Source organism: Muscardinus avellanarius, assembly GCF_963383645.1.
Source record: "Muscardinus avellanarius genome assembly, chromosome: 3".
Classification (NCBI taxonomy): Eukaryota; Metazoa; Chordata; class Mammalia; order Rodentia; family Gliridae; genus Muscardinus; species Muscardinus avellanarius.
In genome coordinates, this window is record NC_137788.1 from 48,926,724 (window position 1) to 48,946,937 (window position 20,214).

Genomic DNA, 20,214 nt, shown 5'->3' on the forward strand with positions numbered 1-20,214 from the left:
TCTCTGAACCTCCGTTTCCTTGTCTGGTTGTCAAGGGCACCGAAAGGGTTGTCCACAATCTTCTTTAGGACAGAGATCAGTCTGTGCTCCCTACCACTTCTCCAGGTGCCTGGCACTTGGTGGATAAATACTTTTTTTGAGTGACTGAGTCAACTGGCATTAAATTGCTTTAAGGACTACATATTAAGCACTGTGCACAGTGGGCACTTTTATTTTGGCAACGTGTTAATCGTAAGTGTGGAGAAGCAGCTGAAGGATGTGTTGGGTGACATGAGACCAGTGACTTGCCATCTTAAAATGATGATACTTGACATGTGGAGTGATTAACTAACAATAATTTTTGAATAAATGAACATGAAAAATGCTCACTTAGAAAGAAGAGGTCTTACTTATGCAGGGAGCCTGCTACAGTGTTGAGAAATACAGATTTAGAACCAGTGGCCCAGATCTTGAAGGAGCAGATTTTCCTTCGTTGAAAATGATAGTCATAGTAGCTGATCTTTCAGTCTCCCTCAGTGATTGGGAGGGTCAAAATTAATTGATGTGTAAAAATTCTTTGTACCATGAAATTCTCTTTTTTTTAAGGACAAATGGTGACTATTTCTAAGACATGTGAAAGAAAAAAATAATTATGACTATGAATACAGTGGGGACAACCACTTTCTGATCCTCAGGAAGAGGCCTTATTGCCCCCGGTGCCCCTCCCTTCCTCACGTTGGATACAAATAGCAAAGCTGAAAGAAGTTGCAGCTTTCTGCTAGGCTCTATGACGAGAGAAGGTGAGCAAGTGCGTTCTACTTCACTTAATACATCATTGCAAAACATCACGAATACCATCTGATACTGACGGCCCCAGGAGAAAAAGAAGCAGTTTTTGCAGAAGCTGCTATGGACCAAGTGCTTGCTTTACCACTTCACATTTCTGTATCACTTTCGGCAGTAGATAATGTATTATCCCTATTTTATAGCCCAGGAAATTGAAATACAGAAATTATGTATTTTACTCAAGGTCCCAAAAGAGTTAAAAAGGATTAGGTCTAAAGAGATCCTAGGTCTGTTTGCCTCATTCCAGAAAAAAAAACAGAGGAGACTAAAACCTGGGAATACCCAGAGACAAGTTTGAAACATACTCAAGGCCCTTTAAAATATGAGGCTTCTAGCAGCAGTGCCTTAAAAGCCCAGCCTAGCTCTTGATAAGTACATTGCGTTCAGGCAGATTGGCAGAACAGGAGAGAAAAATGACCTGGGGCTTTTCCAATAGATGGAGAGGAAATATTTATTCCCTTACATAATGCCTTTCTGTTAATGACAGACAGATGGGAAGATTAAGAGGCCAGAGCTGCTAAAACAAGTGTGAGTTTTTAGACTGTGTCTTAAAACATGTGAACAATCTAAGTGTGAAAAGTAGAATTAGGTAATTCTGAGCTGGCATTCACTTGTTTATGTACAAAAGTCAAAGAGACTTGCCTATGGGACTTTATCTCTCACTAGCTCTATGACCCACCAAGATCCCTTACATCTGTGAACCTCACTTTCTTTGTCAGTATCATGGGAAAAGTTGAATCAAGCCACAGGGTTATCGCAAAAAATAATAAGATGTTGCATATTAACTCCATTCACAGAGTCAGTTCAGAGTCAGCTCACAGGGCCTCCATTTCTAAGAGTTATGCTGCTTCATGGAACAAGCCAAATATGCTTCTCCAAAGACTCAGAGTACCACTGTGAGACATTAGTTGCAAAAAGGGCAGAAAAGAGTCTTTCTAGGATGATTCTTGAATCTCACTGGCTCATTTAACAGGAAAATAAACTGAGGCCCAGGGAAGAAAAGGAATTTGACAGTCTGACTCAATCAATGGATAAGCTGATTCTTGTACTAAGATACTGTATACATAGCCAGACCCCATACTCTGTGACCAGAATTCAGCCTCTTGTATTATTTATGCTACTGGGGATTGAACCCAGGGGCATTCTATCTCCAAGATACATCCCCAGCCCTATTTTATTTTGTCTTGAAACAGGGTCTCACTAAGTCATGGAGGGCCTCACTAAGTTGCTGAGGCTGTTTGTGAACCTGAGATCCTTATGTTTTAGCCTTCCAAGTACTGGGGTTACAAGTGAGTGCCACCATGCCTGGCTCTGCCTATTCTTTACATTTTATGTATTGAACTCCTCCATTTTCCCGCCACTATGGGAGTCAGGAAGAAATCATTTCTCCTACTTTTTCAATGGGGAAGCTGAGTCTCAGATAGAGCAGGTACCTTGCCCAATACCATGAGACAAAGGTCTCTGGTGACAGAACTGTAACCAGCTCCCCATCAACCAACCAACCAACCAACCAACCGATCAATCACCAACCAACCAGCTCTTTCCAGCACAGGAGGATGCTTCTCTCTCCTGGCAGTGCCTGCCAGGCTCAGTGGGAGCCCTACTGACTGAAGCTAAGTCTGGAATCAGAAACCTTCCCCAGCAAAGTCTCCCATTACTTAAGAGGTGCTCGCTCTTCCTAGGATGACTGGTTAATGGCTCCTGTGGCCTCATATTCAGACACTGCCAGGTTGTACAGCACTTTACAATCTGACATTGGGGACAATTGCAGCTTTTCTCCTTAAAGATAGAAACTTTGTAAATGATGACTTTAAACAAAGCCTCAAAGCACAACTTCACATTTGACTAGAATCCAGAAGCATCCAGTGGAGAGAAATGGTTAGATTATTATTCCACAAGGCTCATTTAAACGGAGTTGTTGGTAGAGATAACATTATATTTGGTCGTTTAAGATTCTACACAGTTGATAGAAATGGAAAATATGTTTTAATTTTATTATGCAAGTAATACATGCCCAAGGCAGAATAATACACCACACAACTAAGTAAGTGAAGGAAATTAAAATCACTGATTAAATACATTAAATTTTTTCTTCTCCCATAGTATTTATGTTTTAAATTAAGACTAAAATTCTAATTAGTGAAAAATTGCACATCACCGTGCTTATTTGATATGTTGCTAAGCTGTGCTACAATTACTCGAGTGCTTTGAAAGGAAAGCATGGGCGAAGCCCAAACATTGCCTCCTTCATGCATGCTTGCTTTCAAGTCTTGGATCCAAGTAGTTGTACAACCCTGAGGAAGCTGCTTAACTTCACTGAGCCTGTTTCCTCCTATAAATATGGAATTTAAAAACCCGCTTTATAAGCCGGGCGTGGTGGCACAAGCTTGTAATCCCCGCGCTTGGGAGGCTGACACAGGAGGATCGCACAGGTTCAAACCCAGCCTCAGCTACTTAGTGAGGCTCTCAGCAACTTAGTGAGACCCTGTTTCCAAATAAAGTATAAAATAGGTCTGGGAGTATAGCCCAGCGGTAGAAAGCCCCTGAGTTCCACCCCCAGTACCACCAAAAAAAAAAAACAAAACAAAAAAATCCCCCCAAAAACCCCCAAAACAAAAAACCCTGCTTTATAGCATATTTATGAGAATTAAATGAATTTAAAAGTATGTTTATGTTCTCCATATAGTAGACATTTAAGAATATTAAAGTAGCTGAGGCTGTCCCTGAACAGCGATCCTCTGGTCTCAGCCTCCAGGATTACAGTGTGTGCCACCACGCCCAGCTAAACTTTTTTTTTTTTTTTTTTTTTTGGTGGTTCTGGGGTGGACCCCAGGGGCCTTCTACCTCCGGGCTACACTCCCAGACCTATTTTTTATATATTTTATTTGGAAACAGGGTCTCTTAAACCAGGTGAGGCTGGCTTCGAACCTGTGTGATCCTCCTGTCTCAGCCTCCCAAGCCCAGGGATTACAAGCATGTGCCACCACGCCCGGCTAGAAGGGGTAAAACTTTTAACTGTACTTTTATGTATTCTGTTAATACTCCCAATGTTGTTTTCAAAATAGCATTCCTGAACCTGTCCTATACTCTTAGTAGCAGAGTCATTTTGAAAGAAACTAGATGTGTGCATGCTTTTGAGAAATGAAGGATTCTACTACATGATGGACCACAGCTCTGCAATGGACAACTTTATTACAAGGGGACATTTGATTTTTGCTTCTACTCAAAATGGCCATGATCCATTAAAAATTAAATCTCTGTACCAACTGCCCATTCCACATTTCAACAAGGCATGAAAATCACTGGCAAATTGCTGGGGAACCAGAAGACTATTCATGCAACGGTGTTTCAGCAAGCCTAGAATGACCAAGAGACCCCTGTAGACCCCTCCATGCTTCATGCATGCACTGGTGGTGCAGTGCTAAGAGGTAAGCATTCTGATACCTGGTAAATGTTTTCTTCCGTCTCGGGATCACGGATTGGCTCGTGTCCAGCCTCAAACACAATGTACTATTACAGGAGCAGCCAGAGAAGCAAGGTCAGAGGTGGAAAAGAAAGAGGAAAAAAAAAAGCATTTGGAATTCAAGATACAAATCACAGTGAGCATTAAAGAAACAGGTACAAGAGTAAACACCCTGAAGAAACACTCAGATCACTGAAATAACATGGGCCTTGGACATGCTTCCCTTTTTAAGGAAAACTACAGAGGTCTGCTGGTCAATCCTTTAGCTATGACTGGTTGGGGCTCCTGCAAGCCTTTTGGCAATATGAACTCTTTCTGCAATGGCATTTTATTTCAGCAATGGCTGAATACAGTGGCACTGCCATCTATGGCAATGAGGGGACCTCAACTTTGTAAGCTGTGTTACAGTTGAGTCTCTTCCCAGTGTTCACTGAAGTCCAATGTCCTCAGGCAAACTTGAAGAGCTCAGAAGCCCCCAATTCCCTCACCTAGCAAAGATACCTTGTTTTACACTCTCAGTTTTCAATAGTGACATCATCAATTTCTCCACGTGCACATTTTAGATTCTAATGGACGAGGGCATGTCAAAAAGAGGACACTACTCTTCATTCTTTGCAGATGAGGCAGGGATTGAAACTCCCTGTTACAAACAACTCCTCACCCTTGGCATTCATAAGCAAGGGCATATCATTAAGAGTGTCTTTTGCTTGCCATACATATATACATACGCTAAGTATTTCTTTCACTTCAAGTTATCCCTATTATTTTACTTTAATCATTGCATTACCAGCTTTCTGTGTGAAAATTTGCATTCATATACAATGCATATATAATACATCATAAATAATACCTATCTATCCCAGCTGAAAATATACACTGGGGTTTTCTTTTATGCTCAAAAGTCAAGGTTTTTTAGTCTTTTTCCTCAAATGTTGGGACAAGGCCACCTTTTTTCTTTTGGGGGATAGGCACTAGGGATTGAATCCAGGTGCATTCTACCTCTGAGCTACACCCCCAGCCCTTTTAAATTTTTTTATTTTGAAACATGGTCTTGCTGAAATTGCTGAGGGTCTTGCTAAGTTACTGAGGCTGGCCTCCACTGTGCGATCTTGTCTTAGTCTTCCAAGTACTGGGATTACAGGCATGTGCCACCATGCCTGGCTATCTTTTCTCTTTATTTTCTACATCTTGGCACAGAGCTCAGACTTGAATCCAAGAGAAGTGATCTCTACCTACCACTGGGTTGCAGACTATGAAGAGAGTGGAGAGAAATCTTCAGGTAGAAACGGGATATTCTCACCCCCCCCCTCCTCTCTCCTCTCTTCTCTCTTCTCTCTTTCCCTGTCTCTCTTCCTCTCTCTCTCTTTCTCTATTTCTCTCTGTCTGTCTGTCTGTCTCTCTCTTTCTCATGACAGCCCCTGTAATATGAGCAAGGTAATCTGAGTGAGAGGCCAGGCTGTCTCATCAGGGTAAGAAACACTTTTTCCATAGCATGGCTAAAGCTCATGAACAATTCTTTGGGTTTTTGCTCACAGGTCACCCAAACTTTAGTCCCCATCTCTTATTCTTAACTCAGAAAGAATACCTCATTATTCATTTTTTTCTCTAATGCACTCAGAATATTCAAGAGACTTTTAAAAACATTCAGCTCTGGGATCAAATTTTTACAGATTGTGGAGGGGGCTGAGGCAGGGGCAAGGAGGAGAAGCGGATCTCCAAATCCCATGTTACTGCTGTCAGCCAAACTTCTGCTAGCATTTATGGAAATTCTCTCCTGGAGGGGCTGGCAGCCCTCGCCCTCAGAAATAATCTTGGTCCCTCTCCAGGCTCTGCAGTCAGTGGATTCTTCAATTTTCTGACAAAGTGGCTGTGCCACAGGCATTGCCTCTGTAGAACCTAAAACCCCAACTCATTTTAGAAGTTACCTGGTACACAGGATCTTCAACATCTTCTTCCAAAATTGTCTATCACAGTGAAGGAAGGGAGCATAAAAAGCAGAGGATACAAAGAAAGAGATGTGAGATTGTATTCAGAAAATATAGGACAGTAGAGGAGCCGGCTCTGGGTAGGGCAGGCTGCTAGATCATTAATGTAGAAAACACACAGAAAATGTCAAAACCCAGCAGCTCCCTCCCCATCTCCTTTGTTACCAACAAACAGCAAAATCAATTGTGTATCTGTAGTCTCCCTCCCCTAAAATCTTCCTCTGGATTAAAGATTTTACTTTCCCTAACATATCTTGAGTTTCAGAGAAAGAGGGATCATTTCTAATGGCTTGCTTTGGGTGTGTGTAATTTTCGCAGGAACCTTTCATCTTCGTTGGTTTCTGCTTGGCAGCAGGAGGAGAAGGCCTGGCTGTCAGCTTTCACATCTGTTTATTTTAAGCCCCAATCTTCTCCAGAGCCGGGATAAATTCACAAGTATACCTGGTACACGGCTTGTTCACACTGCTTATCCTTTTGTGCCTTTTTCTCCAACTCTTCTCTTTGCTTCAATTCGTAAATGAGTTGAAAGAGATCTCGCAAGTCCAAAATAACAGGTTCAGCCTGCAGAAAGGGGTGGTGAGGCGCATTAATAAAGGGACGGCACTGAGCTACAGCCGACAATTTTTGTTTTTGTGGCTACAACCCGCAGCCCTTCCTTTTTCTATTAAACTGAAAGCATTCCATTCTTAATTAATTCTACCTTGTTTATATTGGTTTAGCAAATTGCATCTGGGCTAAAGTTCATTTCTTCAACTAATTATATTTGCAAATTCATAATAATCATAAGCATAAAAAGCATTGCTTTTATTTATTAGTGATTTCAAATACAATAAAATTAGGGTAGGCCTTATGCAAAATAGCTATTTGTTCTCTCTTATTTTTTTTAAAACAAGGCTATGAGCACAAGAAAACGTATTTGCGTATCTGCTGCTATCTAGCTCAATCAGAAAGGAAAATAATTAGTCATCAGGAAATACCCATTAGAAGAAAAAATACTGAATGGGTCTGAGCATATTTCCTTGTTCCAAAGCTATTCATCTTTTCTAGGTGGGAACCTGAGCATCAGCTACTGGTGGTGACACGTCACTCGGTCACATGTCAGGATGACCTTGAGAAAGCAACAAACTGAAGATGCCGTTCCCAGAGTTACAAGGACATGTGCCCTCCTTGGATGGAATACTCACCGCCTGGGCTGTTTTTATGGCCACGAATCTGTGATTCCCTTCCTTCCCACAAACATATCCAAAGGCCCGGTGGTCTGTGATATCCTTTGCGATGTAGGAAATCTCATGAACAGCATGGTGATGCTGAAGGGCCTATCACAGACAAAAGGAAGAGCACATTTCAGGGAATTTTTCCCTTTAAGCTGTTGATCAATAAGAGATGTGCTTCAGCTACGTGTGAAAAAGCCCATGGGGCTTTGGAAAAGCTGTTTGGTACAGATGGAAAAAAAAAAAAGAGCTGTGCCTGCCCTTGAGAAATGGAAGTTCCCCTGTATGATCATAAAACTGTGACCTGAGAGATAAACAGGAATGTTCCCTGCTGGATGAGTATCTGCAGAAGTGCCTTTACTCCACTTGCCAGAGCTCTCTGGCAAGCTCAGTGGCTGTGCGTCTGCTCAAGCTTGCTTTTGTGACATAGGCAAGGCCAACTTTTGGCTTGATACACTTACAAGCTATACATTGACACAATTTGGCCTGGGCATGTTTTGGTACAGGATGGACCCAGCACAACTCCAGAAAGTACAATTTCCAACCACAACACCAGATCTGCACGGTTACAGCACTCTTCTGGCCATTGGTGAGGCACTGTTGATTAATGGACCATATGTTCTATTTCATCTGAAATCACAACTTGGCTTAAAGGTGGGGCTGCTTCTATATCTGAGGCCAATCATGGCATGGTCTTTCCCTCTGCAATATTTGTTCTTCAATCCATCTGCCCTAATCCTTTTTCTCTTTCAGTGGCCACTTGAAATAGACCCCTTCTGTGAAAAATACCCTGAAAAAGGCTGGCCTTCTCCAACCCTGCAGGAATATTCATTCCCTCCTTTGTGCTTCTATAGAATTTTTACAGAAATTTTATAAAATATCTGTAATTTGGTACTGAAACTTCTAAGAAAGTCCTCACACCTAGCTCCCTGGGCTTCTTCCTCTGATATATTTGTCTGGTTCCTGTTTGCTTTCCCGACAGGCTCTGTCTTCCTGAACGCTGACATCCTAGTGCCTTGCACTGTGTGTAGCTCATAGTTCTGGAACTAAATTAAATTGGGAATGATAGTCAACGATTTGAACATCTTTTGAAATTGACCTTCTTTGACTTCATTATCTGAGCTTTCAATGTTCACCATTTTATTAAGGGATGAAGATCTTTATTGTTATTTCCCTATATTAAACCTACTTATGACAATCTCCATTCAGTAGTACTCTGGACAGGCTTAGAGGTATATGTGGATGCTTGTGATTTGTTCAAATTCCTTACAAAGTGTGGGTTTTTCATTATATTGGCTAGCAAGAGGCTTGAATTCTAGCCACTGTAGGAATATAAACCACTCACATTACCTCTCTGGATCTGAGTTCATTCCTTAAGCCAATGAGAAGTATACACTCCTAACTCAAAGCCCTGGATCTACCAGGATCATTAAAGGTAATAAAAAGAGACCCCATAAAATTTCAAAATTTAAAAAGCATGAATAAAATGCTGTAATTATTCCTAGTAAGTCTATGCATTTCTTTGCACATGCAAATAAAAACAAGCTCATCTGTAATTATAGTTGGTTACTGCTGTTATATTTCTTAGCTCATATATAAGTAATTTTTTGGTTTAAATAGTTCAAATAAGGAAATACATGATTTAAGAAGTGCTGTTTTCTGGTGGACAAAACATACACAAATACTGAGCCCAAGAAGGGAGGGAGAAATGTGCCACTGGGGAAGTTAGTTGTGAAAACACCGAGAACCACGGGAGTAGATGGTAGAAAGTCTGTAGGGTCCTATTCCATCTTTAAGACATTAGGACCTACCACCTCAAAGTCAGCTTCCTGGCACAATGGGCTTCTGGCCGTCACGATGGTCATTATCTTAGTCCTAGACCAAATGACCCTCCAAAATGTCAATTATTCAGCAATCTTACAAGGTTTCTAGCTATATGAATCCTTTGCCGTATAGAAATGTCTGCCTTGCCTTAAGCTACCAGGGTCTGACACTCTGCTCACCTCACTGACGACTCCCAGAAGTCTGCTTTCTGTTCATACTTGTCCACATTGCCTGCTGTCCCCATGCTCGAAGGGTGGTGTCACCACCAATCACTTTAGTTCTTCAAGTGACAACTATATAATTCTAATAGATTTTGATACAAATCAAGTTGGTGATAGAGAAAGTGTTTGAGTAAAAGCATCAGGATCCACTTATTTTTGTTTTTATCAAGAGGACATATTTAGCTAGCAGAGGAAAATTGCTCCAAGAGCAGTAGCTTTTTCATGGTGTTAATGATGTAAAATTGATGAGATTTATATTCACACAACATGGGGGCATTGATTTATAAGCTTTTGTGTGTTACAATGGTGTGCGGCAGGGGACAGTGGGAGACAAAGATGTTCTTTTCTTTTCTCCCTTCCTGAAAGTATCTCTCTCTCTGCATAATGTGGAAAATGTTATCCACGTTTCCTGTTAAATCAAAGTTTGACGACAGTGCCTTATTGATTGCCAAGTGGAATATTGCTCTAAAATTAAACTGTGATTAGAAGTCTTCCTGGTGGAATTAGATTTGGAGATGATTGTGCAATGGTAAAATATTACCTACCATGCAAGATAGCAGATGGAGATGTTTTAATTTATCTGGGAAATCCTCATTAAGTGTTTTAAAATCAAAACATTTTTAATGCCTGATGATACCTAATATTGCCTTGCAAAGTGTAGTTGTGTGTGTACTCATGAAGTGCTTAAAGAAATTTGTAACATTATCTTCTCCCACAGTTAATTTTATGACATGTTAAAAAGGATGCACTGAAAGGTTCTCATTCATTTGGAAACTAACAGTCAGTGAGAGAACATTTCTCCACTTTCTCTGACCTTAACCACACAGATATAATGCAGATGCTTGGAAATACAAATACACTAGAAATCTGCTAATCCCACAGTTGTATTATCACGTGCATTTTAGCAACTCAGAACATCATGCAAATACTTGCTCACTGAGCCTCAAAATTGCCCCATGTCTTCAAGGAGATTGTATCAGTACAGTACAATCAAAGACAGTCGGGGCTAGAAGGAATTTGAAATGTTACATAGTTCAACTCTGAATTTATCATGGAAGAGAGTGAGGGCCAGAGATTGCACTGGCAGGACCAGTACTAAATCCAAGCCTCCCCTTTCCTACTCAGGCTGACAAAGCACTGAAAAAAAAAGAAATCAGGATTGTGTAGAATCAAGGTCTCCTTTCCTTAGACTCCCAGCTCCCTAGTAAAACAACAAAGGATGATAACTTGACAGGCAGGGATGGGAAGGCCAGAGAGGAGCAAATACTGGGCCAGAGTGGGAGAGAAGGGGGAAGAAAGGCAAATTCTGGTAACCCTTCTTCCATATTTCTTGTTGAAAACAATTACTGTCTTGGAGAAACTTACTCTAAATATTTAAGTTTTACCGAAGCTTAAGCACACATTTGCCTTTAAAAATAAAGCAGGGACCAGGCATGGTGGCACATACCTGTAATCCCAGTGATTTGGGAGGCGGAGAAAGGAGGATTATAAATTCAAAGCCAGCCTGGGTAATTCACAAAAGGACTGAGGATACAGATCAGTAGCAAAGCACCCATCAGTTTAATCCCTAGTACCATAAAACAGGAAATGAGAAGGGAACGCCCTCTTTCTCTCTCTCTGCCAAAGCATCATTTAGTTCTCCTGTTCTGAGCCCTCTTCCATGCACCAGGATGAAAGTCTGCACCACAGAAGTTCAAGGACCATCCGGGCTTGGATGTCCTCAATCCAGTCTGATCTTCCTCCTATGGGCGAATTTCAGGTAACTTCAAATAACCTGAGGAGCTCTGCACTCCCCTTTAGGTTTTGCACCTTCCCATGTCTCATGTACCGTTGCTCATGTGGTTTCTCTGCTGATCTCCCTCCTCCTTCCCTGTCCTGTTTCATCATCTGCAGATATAACTATACTACACATACCTCTCTATCATACCTATGCTTCTAAGCCAACCCCAACGTCTTGCTCATGCCAGGAGCTTCCCTGACTTGACTCCCCCACTGCCCCTTACAATATTTCCCATTTCTACATCCCATTACATTGCTTTTGTCTGCAGACATAGGATGCTTCCTGATGTTGTTTCAGATTTATCCAATCATCTGGCTATTCACATCATGTGTATTTATTGAGTGCCTATCATGTTCCAGGTCTCATGCTACATGCTGCATCGACACAGATAATTAAAACATCTTCCTCTGCTCAATGAGCTTATGCTCTCCTAAGACAAGCAAGCAAAGACACTGACAATCACAATGTAATATGACCAGATCTACATTAAAAGTATTCACAGCATGTCACAGAGGCTGGGGGAGGGAGTGGGAGAAGAGCATTGAGGAAGACAAAGGAAATGATCTTGAACTAAGACTGGAATAGAAATGGGAAGGTCACTGCCGGGCGTGGTGGCGCACGCTTGTAATCCCCGCGCTTGGGAGGCAGAGACAGGAGGACCGCGCAGGTTCCAAGCCAGCCACGCGCACTGGCTTAGGAGACCCTGTTTCCAAATAAAAATGTAAAAATAGGTCTGGGAGTGTAGCCCAGAGGTAGAAGGGCTTCCAGGAACCCCAGTACCACCACCAAAAAAAAAAAAAAAAAGAAAAAGAAAAAAGAAAGAAAGAAATGGGAAGGTCACAGAAAAATAAGAGGAAAAGAATTCTAGGTAGAAAACAAAACACTATGCAAAGGCATCCAGGTTCTGAGACAGGGCACTATGGAAAACCTCTTTGGGAATGCAACACTCTTCAGAGGAAGATACATGTCTGCTTCTCCTCAATTTTATCCCAGATCCTAATATTATTCTTTCTGTTTTGTTTTGTTTTGTGTGGTACCGGAGATTTAACCCAGGGGCATTATGTTTCCGAGCTACACCTTAACCCTATTTTAGTTTTATTTTGAAACAGAGTCTCACTAAGTCTCTGAGAGTCTCCCTACATTGCTGAGGCTGTACTCGAAACTGCAATCCTCCTGTCTCAGCCTCCCAAGAACTGGGGTTACAGGTATGCACTATCATACCGAGCTCATATTGTTCTTTATGAACAATAAAATGATACATAATAATTATAAAATCAGAGGAGAGGCAGAAGGGAGAAAGGTAAGGACGGTGCAAGGCAAGAAGGAAAGAAGGAAGGACCAAGTCATTTTAAGATGTGTGCCACACAAGGTAGATGGTCAGTAGTGTCCAATGAGTGAATGAATTGGGCCAGTTCATGGCATTTCACAGAGGACTCATGCTGTGAGCAGAGGGTTTCTTATCTGATCATCATCAAATCTTTTTTCTTTGCATTTCCATGAGCCATTTACCAATGTTTAAATGAAGTATCAAATTGTTTGGAGGGTTACTGTCTGACAGAATAAATTACAGGGAAGGCTTAATTTGTAGTATGGTTCAATACAGCCAATTAAATACTGTATAGATTAGAAAGTCATCTGTGGCAGACTTTACCATCAGCTATTTTTAAAGGATGAATTCTACCCTGCTTAGCCTTTCCATGACAATTGTGTGTATGTGTACATGAGAGTGTAGGCTTCCCCAAGGCAATGCTATTCAAGGGGAAAATACCCACCAGGATTTTAGTGAGTTAACAAAAAACAAGACACAACAAAAAAGCAGATAAACAGACACAGAATAAAAATAGATACACGAAAAATACACTACTTCGCACCATATGCAATTACAGTAGTTAAAAGCTCACAAGACAAAGGGAGGCCCCAGCTCATTACAAAGGCCTTTCTCTCCTCTAGCATATTTTTGGATGAATTCACTACGTGGTGTGCCAACAAGGCGGGGATGTGACCTCCGTCCCAGCTCCCAGACACCCACCATCAAACGCTAAGTGGAGCAGGTCAGAGAGAAGTATTCCCTGGTTGGCACACTGAAATCTTCTAGACAGACAGTTTTACTCAAGGACAAGACCAAATTTCCAAATAACTCAGGCTCTAGATGAAGAGGCAGTGTGATCTCAGAGGCATGATAAGGACTCTGGAGCCAGGGAGAATGCAATTCAGAAAGTCCTACCATTTGCCAGATGTGTGGTTTGGGGGGTATAGCAATCTTTCTTAGACTTCTTTTTGTGTAACATGAAGGATGATATGAGGCCAAAATGTTGTTGGAAATATTAAACGGATTCACATCAAATATATTGGTTAGAAAGGAGATGTTGTTCCCCAGCAGAATGAAGAGAGAGGGGGAAAAAAAGATCATAGACATTGTTGACAAAGTGTGGGGAAACATATCTTCCAGGGCTACTGGCTTGCTCAGTATAACACAGGGATAATAACAGCATCTTTCTCCTGGTGCTGTTGGGAGGATTAATCAGTTAGGACGTATAAAGTGCTTGAAACAGTGTGAGGCACCGGAGAGGGCTAGCATCATCCAATGTGGGTGTCATTGTTATCAGTGGAAGTATGATTTGGTGCAGCTTCTCTGAAGGGCTGGTTGACTATATATTCAAAGCCTTAAAGACATGCATAAACTGACCCTATGATTCTTCTTGCAGAGATTTAATTATCCAGAAGTAATGCAACATGCGGACAAAGACTTGGATACAAGATATTCCCTGCCGTGCTGTTAGAAGAGTAAAAAATTAGAAATGTCCAGAATGTTGAGCATCAGCTGAGTAGTTGAAGAAAAATGCATTTTGCTATATGATAAAACAGTATGCAGTGTGGAAGATAATCTTCTTGTTAGAAGTAGGTATTATTTTTCAGTGGAAATAAATTTGCAACATTCTGTTGAGTGGAAAAAAGCATATTACAACAGTGTACTCAATATAATGTTTTTGGAATAAGAGGTATTCATTTCTATACCTCTGTATATAAGAAGTTTGCATGTTCATCAATACAGTCTTAACAAGGGTTTTTTCTTGAGTGGTTGAATTACTAGGAATTAAAAAAATTTGACCTTTTAGTTATTTATAATCATTTTTGCCATATTAACTCTTTCAAATTTAAATTTAATGCATACAACATCATCTATCCTTGTATAGATGCCACCCTTGAGCCCACTCAGCCTCCCTTCTTCTCATTCCCCATAACTAAGACTTGTCGATTTCTTCTCCCAAACACCTTTTTTGTTGCCCATTCCTCCCATCTCCACAAGCCAGTTCATGCCGCCATCATTTCCTGCCAGAATGAGTTCAACTCCCTCTGTCCCTGTTCACCCATTCTGACAGGCACAGCCCTATGGCGTGACTGAGAGAAAGCTGGCAAATTTGAGGAAGCCTTTCTAGTGCTTACAGCCTGTCAAAGACTTCCCATCTCTCTCAGGGTAAAGACCAACATCTCTATCAGTACCTGCAAAGCCCAGTTTGTGACCTGGCTCCTTCCCAGCATCTCTCTTTGCAGACCCCTCGCTTCATGCCATCCTGGCTGTTTTTCTGTTCCACATCAGGTGTCTGCTCATGTTGTTCCATCTGCATTGAAAGCTCCACTCCTTCTCCCTGCTCAGACATCTATGCATCTTCTAGAAAGCGTCCCTGACTTAGAGCAGAGCCCAGACTCCCCTGTCAGCCACAGTCCTCTCTCTAGAATATTCCACCAGACTAGGGTACTGACACTATGTCCTCATTCATTCTACACTATGCATTTTTTGTGTATGTGTGTATACATGTATGTGTGTATGTATGTATTTCTGTGGGACCAGGGATTGAACCCAGGGGTGTTCTATCTCTGATATACACCCCCAGCCTATTTTGACTTTGAAACAGGGTATTGGGAAGTTGCTGAGGGTCTCATTATGTTGCTGAGGCTAGCCTGGAACCTGAGATCCTCCTGTCTCAGCCTCTCAAGTACTGAGATTATAGGCATAAACCACCATGCCCAGCTACACATCTACATTTGAATGAATTACTGTCAGAAGGGTCCCAGGTCCAAGTCTATCCCAGATCCCCATTCTTCCCCCACTAGCTCTCTGCTTCCTTCTCTGAGTCTATGTTTCCCCATCAATTAAAAAAAGGAAATGGGATTCAGTAAATACTCATGTACCTTTTAGGCCCTTAACATTTCCTTAATTTCTTTTTAAATTTCATAACTAGACAATAACTATAAATGTCAGCTTCTTAGTGGCTACCTAAATGTGTATCATAAACACACAGACCTGGAAGGATGAGCACAAATTTCTTGCTTGAAAATAGGATGATGAGCTCCTTAACTAGCTAGGATTTGGGCTGAAATCTGTCTAGCAGGTCAAGTGGAGCCAGGTGTGCCTAATCAACGAGCGATCACCAAGTGACACCAGAGCAGATTTCTGCTCAGGAGAAGTGAAAACCACCTTAAGCTGGGAAGGTGGCTTTAGGATTCATTTTGTAACACTGGGGTTCACTCCACACCCTCCATCCATGAGCAAGGATGTGGCTATCCCATAATTGAGGGGGTAGTGGCTTAGACAGTCGTCCTCTCCTTCAACTCTCACACATTCTCCAAAGTACATGAGGCTCTTGAGGTGCCAAGGTGAGTAAGGTGATGCAGTCCTTGCCCTCCAACATTGGGGCGGGGAGGGGTGTGTGTGTAGGGATGCCCTTTTTTATTCAACAGAGGAGTTTGTATATTACACAGTCCTGTCTCAGTCCAAAAGGGCATGGGGTGAAAGAGGAGGATGCGATTCCTCCCATGGCTTTGTGGCCTTTCGCAGGTCACCTTATTTTACTGAGCTTCAGTTTCTGTTTTTGCACAATAGCGATACTCTCTTCTTAACAGGGATGTGTGGGGAACCCCAGAATTTGTCTAGCAGCATATCACATGGTAGGCTCTTAACTTTTTGGATTATTTCCCAAGTGATTGAGTTAAAGATTCTCAATCCAGTGACTGCATTATCTACTGACTATATTATACAGAATCCAAGCAGCTGCACTATATATAGTGCAAAGCTTCAGGGGAGGCCTTTCTTGGAACCACTGGGGTAATCATCTGGGAGTGGCTGAAGGCTGGTGGAGAGAGTGCCCCTGGGAAATAAAATGGAGAGAAAAAAAGAGATGACTGAGCTTCCCACTCTATGATGTCCCCTAAGAAACTGGATCTGGTCACCCTGGGAATTTAACTCTGTAGGTTTTTTTTTTTTGTTTGTTTGTTTGTTTGTTTGTTTTTTTTGGTGGTACTGGGGTTCCTGGAAGCCCTTCTACCTCTGGGCTACATTCAAAAACCTATTTTTTATATTTTTTTTAATTTGGAAACAGGGTCTCTTAAGCCAGTGCGGCTGGCTTTGAACCAGCAGGATCCTCCTGTCTCCGCCTTCCAAGCACAGGGATCACAAGCGTGCGCCACGACGCCCGGCAACTCTGCAGTTTTAAGGTATATAAATCAGTAAATTTCTTCTGTTGCTTACCACTCTTTGGCATGAGTTTTCTATCAACTTGCAACCAAGGGATTTCTGAGAATATAGTAATCATTATCCCAATCTCAGTGTGACACTGAGAAACAAGTCTCCTGCCCAAGGACAATCTGGGCTTGACACTCAGGTGTGTGCTTGATTCACTTTTACCAGTAATTAATATTGGAATTGGAATTCTGAAATAGCTTTGTGTATATATTTGGTTCAAGAAAATACATAAAAGCTAGACATGGTGGCTCACACTTGTAATCCCAGTGCGGGAGGCTGAGACAGGAGGATCGCACAGGTTTGAAGCCAGCCTCAGCTACTGAGTGAGGCTTTTAGCAACTTAGTGAGACCTTGTTTCCAAATAAAGTATAAAATCGGTCTGGCAGTATAACCCATAGGTACAAAAGCCCCTGAGTTCCACCCCAGTAACACACACACACACACACACAAAAAATAAAAAATAAAAAATAAATAAACTTCAAGGCTTAAAATTGCTGTTCTTTAAAAAAAGAAAATACATAAAAATTGTTATTTGAAAGCAAGACTTGCAGTGAATGAAAAAGGAGACACAGATATTTTAAAAGCTATTATTCTATAATGTTAAATTTGAACATATCAATATGAACTCACAATTAAAAATATATTATTATCACCATTCACTGAAAGGGCCTAGAAGCTATGAAACCCCAAGAGCTATGAGAATGTCTAATGTAGCTATTTATTATCCAGCTATGTATCTATTGATCTTTTAACCTATCCAGAGAGTTAGAGAAAGCAAACATGGCAAAAGGTTAAGTCTTAGAATTATCTTTTGAAATTTTCTGTGTGTTTAATCATTTTCATGATAACAAGTGTGGGGGGGATGAGATCTTAGGATACTCCTTTCTCAACCTCCACCCTCTCTCCCTCTCTCTGAGGACAGGAGGAACTAAGCTACTAAACACTTCAATGATATAACTAAAAGGAGGTCTCAGACAGTAGCCCTCATCATGTCTATCTGAGCCAACCAACACTCCAAAACAAAAGAGAGTCTTTGAAAAGATGTGTGTGTTAGCTGGGCGTGGTGGCATACACTTGTAATCCCAGAGCTTGGGAGACGGAGACAGGAGAATCGGCACAGGTTCAAAGCCAACCTCAGCTACTTAGTGAGGCTCTCAGCAACTTAGTGAGACCCTGTTTCCAAATAAAGTATAAAATAGGTCTGGGAGTATAGCTCAGAGGTAGAAAGCCCCTGGATTCCACCCCAGTACCAAAAAAAAAAAAAAAACATGTGTGTGCTTGGAAGTTCTTAGAGTGAGGGCTGCCAGTTTCCTTTGTTCTTTCTTCTATTCCCATAGTCAGCATGAATGACTATCAGCCAGATTGGGGATGGTGGCACATGACTATAATCATTTGGGAGGCTAAAGCCAATGATGGAGCAGGTTCAATGTTAGCCTCAACAATTTAGTGAGACCCTGTTTCAAAATAAAAAATAAAAAAGGCAGGCGGTGTAGCTTGGAGGTATAGAAATGCCCCTGGGTTCAAGCCACCACCACCACCACCATCATCATCATCATCATCAACATCATCATCATCATCATCATCATCATGTCAGACCCTCCTATTAGCAACACATTAAATAATTTAAGTTGAATACTGTGGGAATAATTTATATTCCTGGCTTTCTTGGGTAGGGAGATTGAAAACTCAGAAGATTTTCTAAATATAAATAAAGATTCAGACTTTATTTTCATTACATTTTAAAGGGTGCTATCCAGAGAGTTCCTGCTATATGATAGACATTGTGCTAAGTTCTCTAGATATGTAATCCTCATTTATTTTGCTCACCCAACAACCCTACATATTATTTCTCTTACTTTTATTGTCAAGTTAACTGAGACACAGAAAGGGTAAGTAACTTAGCCCAGGTCACACAGCTGATAGGGTAGATCCTGGATTGCTGCCAGGTATGGTGGGCTTCAGGCCCTAGGAAGCTTCAGTGCATGAGAATAGAGTTTCAAATGCACTTTAACACCCTATTTAAAAAAAAAAAAACAGGGTGTTCTCCTAAAATTCTTATTTTTATTTCTTTTTCTTTCTGCATGAGGAATACTAATGACTATTGGAGGTATTGAGCAATGCAATCAATGATTTTGACACTTTAGCTCATGGTGTAAAATTATTATTAGTAGTAGTAAGGAGGTAAATGAGTGTGGTTGAGTGGAAATGAAACAGCATGTTTTGCCACAAGTCACTGCAGAAAGGAGGCCATTATATTTAATAGAAAATTACTTTTTGTATGGAAATGAGTTTAAAATTAACCTTTGCCTTGGTCACAGTGAAGCTCTGCATGCCAGACAGACACTTGCAAAGTGAGTTGACTACACTGGTTGTTGAAGAGAGCATGGGACCAAGAGTGAGAAGGCTGGATTCCAAGTCCTGGCATCTTGGGGGGCAGGTGGGGGCAGTGGGAGATGATGGTTTTTATGACCCTTGCTACTAGGATGTGCTGGCTGCTGAGGAAAGATATAAAGAATTTGGGCAGGCCCAAGTCAGTATTCAAAATTCAAATGGGCTACTTTTATCACCTTGGAAAAATTGTCTAGTTTCTCTGAACCTGACGATCTTCACTGAATTGGAGTGATAGGATTAGGCTGGTCGAGTTCCTAGCACTCTGCCTGGAACACAGGGTGCTTAATAAATGTCATTTTCTTCCAGTGGTGGCATACCACCTGTAATCCCATACTTGGGAAGCTGAGACAGGAGGATCACAGGTTCAAGACTAGCCTTGGCAACTCAGCAAGACTCCCAGAACCCTAGTGAGACTCTGTTTCCAAATAAAAAGAATTTAAAGGGCTGGAGGTATAGTAGCTTGAAGGTAGACTCCCCAGTACAATCAATCAATGGCACTTGCTCACCAGCTCAAACATTCTGTTATCTAATAAATTATCTCCATTTCCCACTACACAGTTCCGATGTTGAAATCCTAAACCCTGGGACTTCAGAATGTCACCTTATTTGGAAACACAGTTATTGCCAATGTGACTAGTTAAGGTAAAGTCATATTGGATTACGGTGGGCTCCTAACCCAGTACCCTGGGTGTCTTTATAAAAGGGGGATATAAAATGAGGGGGATATAAAATGAGGGGGGCAGGACTGGTTCCCTCCAGCTTTGCTCTGCTTTTCTGTGCTGGATAAGAAACCCAGTAATGGTTCCCTATTACTGCCAGACCTCACTACTGACATCGGAAGCTTGCAGCGTAGTGCAGTGCTGTGCAATTTATAGCTGCATTCATCCAATTATTTCCTATTTAGTGCTGTGCCTCATTCCCCAAATACACTACTAACCCACCAAGGCGGTGGGCTGAGTTCTCAGAGTACAAGGATCAATTGTTTCTCTTACA

General features: G+C 41.4%; 1 protein-coding gene across 4 annotated transcripts in view; it reads right to left on the reverse strand.

The window, feature by feature from the left end:
• The window catches only part of DAB1 (DAB adaptor protein 1), a gene marked incomplete at both ends in the record, with an annotated part of 283,697 nt that overhangs the window by 52,237 nt on the left and 211,246 nt on the right, over positions 1–20,214 (reverse strand). For all 4 annotated transcript variants that reach the window (XM_080690673.1, XM_080690671.1, XM_080690672.1 and 1 more), the window contains 4 exons: positions 4,270–4,335; positions 6,214–6,252; positions 6,715–6,834; positions 7,458–7,589. In XM_080690673.1, the coding sequence (XP_080546799.1) occupies positions 4,270–4,335; positions 6,214–6,252; positions 6,715–6,834; positions 7,458–7,589 (357 nt within the window). The remainder of the gene's footprint in view (positions 1–4,269; positions 4,336–6,213; positions 6,253–6,714; positions 6,835–7,457; positions 7,590–20,214) is intronic.